At 42.4% G+C, this 8,021-nt stretch overlaps 1 protein-coding gene across 1 annotated transcript; it reads left to right on the forward strand.

The window, feature by feature from the left end:
* Positions 1 to 2,350: 2,350 nt before the first annotated feature.
* Positions 2,351 to 7,933, forward strand: RNF146 (ring finger protein 146). Its single transcript, XM_061549409.1, has 2 exons — positions 2,351 to 2,516; positions 4,271 to 7,933. Exon 2 carries the CDS (start codon positions 4,291 to 4,293, stop codon positions 5,821 to 5,823), a length of 1,533 nt encoding a protein of 510 aa, XP_061405393.1. The 5' UTR covers positions 2,351 to 2,516; positions 4,271 to 4,290; the 3' UTR covers positions 5,824 to 7,933.
* Positions 7,934 to 8,021: the final 88 nt, after the last annotated feature.

Below are 8,021 nucleotides of genomic sequence, written 5' to 3' on the forward strand. Positions count from 1 at the left end.
GAACAAATAAGTTAAGGTTTAGCTATGTGGCCCTTTTTGACTTCACGATGTGCTCCGAAGAAAAGTTAATATTGTCCTTAAATTAGTTTTCAGTTAAAGAGGTAACACTGTCAATAATTAAAACATTGCACATATACATTTGAACCTTATGGCAGTACCCCGGGTCCCATAAGTCCCCGGCTCTCGCATAAACATAATGTGAACAACAACTTTGCTCTTTTTCACCAATAGGTTTAAAAAGATGGTGGCAGGTTTTGTCTTGTTAAACTATACCTTTAAAACTGAAAACTACTTATCTCTATTTAAATACACTATCAAAAAAAAATATTTACACCCCTCTGTCAATCATCGTGTTTCTCAGTGTGGATTTGTGAACACACTTTGTAAACAGTACAACCTATCTGCACAGATGCATACGGACAAGAGAAGTATTATCGAACAGGAGGAATTAACGGTGCAAAGCATTTCATCTGTTAAATATCTGCAGGTAATAGGATTGCCATCGATTGATCCTGGCTGCAGACATTGATAGGTCACAAATAATAATGAAGATAAGAGAGCAGTTTCACTGTATTATGCATACCGTTATGACAAATAAAGGACTTCAGTCGTGATAATTGGTTTTTTACCCTTCTATCTGGCAACAAAACTGACACCTTTTTACAAGGAGTCATGTTTGCATAGACCGCAATAGCTGCAGTCATAATACAAACAAAAGAACATAACTCTGATAATGTGCACTGTCCTTGAGGTTCCCATAGTGTAGATGACTTCAGTCGTGTAGGGAGTTTGAGCAGCTTTGGATAAGACTGATGATCCTGCCCATACCCGAGCGTGGAGTGCATTCGCTTGTTCTCAGCTCTTCTGCGCACTAGTCCTCGCTGCTGCGCTTGGACGACAACAAAATGATCCGCGCCAGATGGGTCGCTGCGTTTGTGTGCGCGGTGGGACGGAGTCGCCAAAAATAAATTAATGAATTACGATTTTGACTTCCGTTTTTTCTGGACCCCTGGGTCCCCCCATAAGGTTAATTTATAGAAACCGAACTTATTTGTGACCTTCTGAACACAAAATAATAATTGGCGTCGTTGTGGATAATATAAATATGCAATGCGTTCTTCACATATCCGTCTCTACGTAATGTATATTTTAATGTATTTCTCACAAAATCAATCAGACCCACGCCTTCTGAGAGTGCATAATTTCAGCATCATTGATTCAAGACAAGCAATGATATTTATTTAAGCAAGACTGACTGCTGATGAGATCCTGTGTGTCGAATCAAGCGGAGAGTTTTCCTTTTCTTTAAACAATGCTGCTGAAATTATTCCCTCCTAGAAGGTCGTGGAGCTGATGGGTTGTGTAAAAATGTGTTTCTATATTTTATGTAGAGTTAGATATGCGAAGGGGGAATTGCTAACTTCGTTTCTACCCAACAGGTAATTAAATATTGTGAAAGTGACAGCTCCATATCTTACAGAGCTTTAACACATGTAATAAGTGTATTGAAATTTGTTAAACACATCTGGAGGCTTTGAAATAAAATTAAGTTTACTATAATTTCTCATAATTATAGTGGGGGTATCCATAAATGAGTGAACATGTATTGTAAATTTAATGCATGGAATAATAAATAAATTCAGACTTCAAAATAGTACAATGTTTTTGTTCCACACAAGTAAAAATAACACGCATAAAATCACAACCATTATTAAAATGTGCAATAATCCCCCACAAACGTTCATATTATAAGGACTGTGGACTTTATAATTTGAACTCTATACGGATCATTCTGTATTGTCGGTTTGATGCACGGAATAATGTATTTAGCCTTTATTTAATCAGGAGATTAAGTAACACCTCGACTAAGTAAAACCAAAAATCGACAACGCTGCAAATCAATCGCACGCATTTGTGTTGTTGTTGTTGAACAGCGGTCAAAAAAAGTGACCGGAAGCAAGTAATTAAAACAAAAGATGCGTATCACACACACACACACCACCCTTATTAAGGGTACAAAAATAACCCGCGCGCGTCCAATTAATCACGACGGTATTTCCAGTTTGTGTAAAAATAGAAATAAAATATTCTTAGGTTTTTTCGGTAAAGTCACGTAGGTAAAACATCAAAATTAATAAAAATAATATAATATAATAAAATAAAATAATCTTTATTTTATTTTATTTTCATTAATTTTGATGTTTTACCTACGTGACTTTACCGAAAAAAACCTAAGAATATGAATCCTTGCAGTCACGAAAGCTTCAAATCTAGAAATAAAATAACAAAAGGGGGTGGGGGCTTGCAAATGACGTCCGTTGACGTCACCCGCACACAAAGGCGACGTCGCTTGCCCCGCCTCTCCTCGGTGCCGGGAATTGAACGGCTGTTGGGCGCCCGCGGAACGCGTCAATCGTCTTGCGCGTATCGCAATAAAACTCCTACCTTTTCGTTAATTTTGTGTTCTTGCGTATTTGATTTACTTTTAAAATAACATCTTCGTCTGTTCGAATCACGTAAGTGTCGCGCGCCACAGGACGTGTTAAGATACCTTTGTTCGGTGCGGCCTTTAGAGACGACGCAGGGCTTATTTGCTCAAGTGTGACATTAATCGCGTTCGTGTTAAAATTACGCGGAGTGGTATAATGTATGTTTTATGGAGGTCGTGGTGAGGTGATTTAAGCAATAGTCGTGTGCATTTTGGAGAATGTATGTCACATGGGTTGGATAATGTCGCTGCTGTTTGCGGCTCGAGGCGCTTTATCCTGCTCCTTGCCTGATCGCAACGCCCGGCGAGAGGCCATCTCGCCTGGCCAAGCGTTCAAGGAAAGGCCGTGGCTTTGGCCCTACTACGCGTTTCACTGGAATTGCATTATTAGTCATTATTTATCGACTTAATATACATCACTTAAGTTGTGGAAGCGTTTTTTTTTTTACAATTGTACGTTGTAGATGAACTAAGGTAAGAAATTATATGGATAGAATGGCTGCCGAGGGGAGAATGTACGACGGCAGATTAAGGGATTGTCTTAATTAAATATTCGACGGTTAAAATATCGTTCGAAAGACTCGAGTTTGATGTCATCCTACATAATAAATAGGGTCTTAGGATGCAAATGATGAATAATGTGTTGATGTACACGCGTAAATGTATCGCTGGGAGTCCTCGCCCCTGAAGTGGCTAGAAAATGGTGATGTATATTTGTTATAAGTGGGCCACTTAAAAGAAGCCAGTTATTGACCAGTGTCGGCCCAACATCGATGGTCAATGTTCAAAAAATATTGGGCGAATAAAAGCCCCTTTTCATAGGGTAGGCCTTTCCATCGTCACCATCAGCCATGGTCAATCTGCTGCTGGATGAAGGCCTTTGTCAGCCGTCGACACCTTATTACGAGCGTGCGACGTATCGATTGACGTAGCCATCTGTGCATTATTCTAGATTTGAAGCTTTCGTGACTGCAATGATTCATATTCTTAGGTTTTTTCGGTAAAGTCACGAAGGTAAAACATCAAAATTAATAAAAATAAAATAAAGATCACGACGTTGCCTCCGAAACGTCGTGATCTTTATTTTATTTTTTATTAATTTTGATGTTTTACCTACGTGACTTTACCGAAAAAACCTAAGAATCTGTGCATAAGCCGATTTCATCCCTCCAGGCCATGGAACAAGTTGACGTCGCTGTAAAGAGGAAATGAAAGTTTAGACCCAATAGGCCCATTTTGTTAAGTTCTAGATTAATATATATTCTCCCCGGACATTGAAAATGGTAGACTTTATTTTTTCACGCAAAACTATTTCAACTACGTCAATTATTTTAGTCAATAAAAAGACACCGATTCAGGTCGGGCTGGCTCGTCGATGTTGGACTTAATCTTCCTCTAGGGTAGAATGTAGCCGAACCCCTGGAGGCAGGCGATGTCCTGTGCCTTTAGGTCTTTAAAAAGACTGCTGGATTTATAAATTGACTTAACAGAAACTGTTCAGTTGCCTTTATTTTACCATGTTAGAGCTTAATGAGATAGAATGAAAAATATCTGTGCTGTAGAACATGATGCTGCTGATTGGTATGCCTAATGTGTGCAACTGCGGCTATGAAGACCAGCACATAGGTGGCATTTTTTTTCACTGGTTGCCTAGAGACAAGTTGTTTACGAATGTCTTTTTGTGTCAATCTTGGAACGGTATTGAAATGTATGGTCAGATGCACCTGTTACCCAGTGTTCTTATGTCTAATCACATTCGCTACGTATCATTGTGCTCTGCAGGCCCTCGGCAACAAACAACAATGTCGGGGTGCCGTGTGCTCGGCACAGATGAGCCGCCCAGTGCGGGCGTGGGGCCCGGCGAGGCGCCGCCCGCACGTCCTGTCGTGCCAGACTGCGCCATCTGCCTGCAACCCTGCGTGCACCCAGCACGCCTACCATGTCGCCACGTCTTCTGCTTCCTTTGCGCCAAAGGAGTCGCGCTGCAGAGCCGCAGGTGTGCCCTATGCCGCAGCGAGATTCCACCTGACTTCCTGGAACGGCCCACACTGCTGTGCTCCACTTCAGACGGCCAGCCGCTTGCGCAGCAGCAGCAGCGGAGATCATCGGGCTCGATGGGCGTGGCTGGAGGTGCTTCTGAAGGTGTGCCGCTTAAGCCGCGCACTGCCAATGCCTGGTACTACGAGGGCCGCAACGGCTGGTGGCAGTACGACGAGCGCACAAGCGCGGAGCTGGAGGAAGCGTTCGCGCGTGGCAGCACCACGATGGAAATGCTCATCGCTGGCTACCTTTACGTGGCAGACCTGGAGGCCATGGTGCAGTACCGCCGCAGCGAGCCATCTCGTCGCCGCAAAATGAAACGTGACCTGCTGAGTGCACCCAAGAAGGGCGTTGCAGGCCTGCGCTTGGATCTTACGGCGCCGGCGGTGTCACCTGCAAATGCTTCTGGCGTGGACGGCGTTGATCGGGCAGTCGCTGGCACCAGCTCTGGCTCTGGATCTGTTGTGGCAGGTGGATTTTCCATGTTGTCGAGCGCTGCCTCCGTTATATCGAGTGGTATTTCGGCAGCACTGGGAGTCTCGTCAGCTGCCTTTGGTGGCTCGGTTGCTTCAGGTGGACTTTTGGCTTCTGCAGGGCCATCTACCATCACTGCAGCCTCCCCTAGTTCTCCAGTAAGTAGTGTGGCTACATCTTCTACTCTTTCTGTGGACCCTCTGCCAGACTCCGGAGCCACGTCCTCCTTTCCATCAAGGCCTGCGACCTTTGCCCCCCAGCACCAGATGAGGGCTGGTGTCGGTCCTCCAAGCCCAGCTGATAGCGATGACAGCTCTGACAGGGACGACGAGGAACAGGATTACGAAGACAACGAAGGAGCGGCGTCCATTTCTCGGCAACTCGCAGGAATGCGTCTTGGCCGCTCGGGGCAGATGCCGTTGGCTGGTGAGGGTGGAGGCAGCGGCAGAGCCGTCTACGCTGCCCCACATTTGGCTGCGGATGAAGATGGTTCTAGGTTGTTGGGGCGGCGCCGTCGCACCAACATGCCTCCTCCACCACCACCTCACCGCCAGCCGGCTTTGCTGCCAGATTCATTAGTAGCACGCCAAGATTCTGGGACAGGTCGCCTCCCACTAAGAGCCTCAGAACGGCAGATCGCACGGCAACATGGTGCTCATGGAGGGGCCGAGAGCACCAGCGGAGGTGGCGGTACTGGAGGAGCAGTGATAGACACAGCAGAAGCACAGCAGCAGTCGTCTGCTGTACCGCGCAGTGCCACGCTGCGTGTGCGGTCTCGTGATGGGCGGCCCGATGGCCAGTACACTGTCACTGACGTGTGACGGCAAAGCAATGCAGCCATCACAAACTGTCCTACTACCCCGTTCGAAAAAACATTTTTTTTCCGTAAATCTAAAGACAAAACCCCATGGCAAAAAAGTACATTTCTTATTCTCTTATGAGCCAGTATGAGTTTTGAAAACGCACACACATTTGTAAAGGTGCTGTGATGCATTTGCCTGTTTGAGTGCAAGCTCACACTAATTGTGATAAATAACTCGAACTTTGTCATTGTGAGCGCCAGTTGTTAAACCATTGCTTTGGATTTAACCTGTGTAATATAATACATCTCATTTGGCTATAATAATAAATAGCTTTATACAGGTAGAAATATTCCAATCCAGTATATTAAGCACTCGATTACAAACCTTAAATCTCTTTTTCCATATGGGCCACCTATAAAGTCTTCAACCTGCACTAAGTGGGTTGAAAGAGAATTCGAGTGATTCTATGTCAATACACCTATTCATGGTTTTTTCGGTAAAGTCACGTAGATATTAAAAAAAAATCTAATTTAAAAGCAAAAAACCCATGACGTTTGGATCGCAACACAAGCAGTCTTCTGAACACAAGCAGTCTTCATTAGAAGTCTTCATTAGAAGACTGCTTCATTAGAAGACTGCTTGTGCTGCGATCGAAACGTCATGGGTTTTTTGCTTTTAAATTAGATTTTTTTATATCTATGTGACTTTACCGAAAGAACCAAGAATATGAATTCCTGCAGTCACGAAAGTTTTAAATAAAAATTTAAGTCATTAAACCTGTTTGTGATCAACAACCGCTGGTATGCCTTAAATCAATTTCTAAACTTTTGGATTCAATTGCATGTGTCTTGTACTGAATCTGTGCTTTTGCGAACCATGAACACCAGGCACATGGGATCCAATTAAGCTCAACTTTGCACATAAGCGGTTGTCTGGCCATGATGTACATTTAAGTAATTTTCAAGTTATTAAGAATATGCTTGTGGATTCTGAGAGGTGATCTAGAAGACTTAATCTTGCTGCATGGACGTGAATGAGAGCATTGTGAGACACAAATGTTCGCCGAGATCTAAATTTATCAATAACATTTATTTGAACTTCCTCAAATGAAAGTACATGCTAATGTAAAGGTTCAGTGCGTCAACGCAGCCACTTTTCACCTTGAAACAAGAACTTAAGAAGGCATTCGGGCCAATTCATGGGCATACCAGAGGGGACTTGGTTTGATTTAAAACCCAGGAAAGTAAATAAGAGTGACCGTACAAAAATGTGAATCATAAGATAATGACACTTATCAACATTTTTTGGTCCATTTTTATGCACTGATAATATAAACATGCTAACAGAATGGGGCTGTTATGTTTTGGTGACAAACATGAAAGGGTTACACGTTGTACTTTAGTTTTAACATAACAGCTGCTCTCAAAAATGTACGTAATTGCAAAAATAGAGGCAGACATGCATTAGGTTTGTGTAAATATTAAGCTAAATATTTGTTTTTTTTCATGGGGGTTAACTTGTGTCTAAACAAACAGTGAATCTCTTTGCCTGAAGTAGTTTGAACTTGTACAACAAAGTATGATGGCACTTTCACATTAATTACTGATCTGGATTAAGTAAAAGGAGGTGAATTGAAAACTAAAATGTTGTAAACAACCAGTAAAGAGAATTCGAGTAAACAACCGTATAGCAATATAAACATTTAAATCGTTGGAGAGAGACAGATTTTGAAAGCAATAGACTAAGGTTGGGGGCGACGGGAGGATTGACCACCGATCATGCAAAGGCTGACGAGAATAGTGGCTTTTTTGTTTAAATATCCGTATATAAACTTTGATCCTCGTGTTTTTGTTTTATCTATACAAGTGTTAGTGTGTACAGCCCATAGCGATTTGAAGTGTAACTGCATTTGAGGTATATCATTAAAGGTAGGTTCTTTACGCAACATTAAATACACTTTTTTTGTAAATTATAGGCTTGTACAAAGTTAGTTTCGCAGATGCCTTTTCATTTTGTTTGTAAATGTGACAATGGAACTTGCGTGGTAAGATCCTGTAATATTGTAATGTTATTTGCTAAGCTTTTAAAAATCTTCTGGTGTTATTAAAAATAAAGCTTCTTTTGCTTTCGGAAATGTGGTCTGTTGGACATTTATATCAATTTTATTACAGGGCATTTTTTTACTCAAACGTTTGTCACGAAGAAAAGTGTTACCC

The sequence above is a fragment of the Lethenteron reissneri genome, chromosome 10 (genome assembly GCF_015708825.2).
Source record: "Lethenteron reissneri isolate LAM-NWPU_2019-01 chromosome 10, ASM1570882v1, whole genome shotgun sequence".
Lineage (NCBI taxonomy): Eukaryota > Metazoa > Chordata > Hyperoartia > Petromyzontiformes > Petromyzontidae > Lethenteron > Lethenteron reissneri.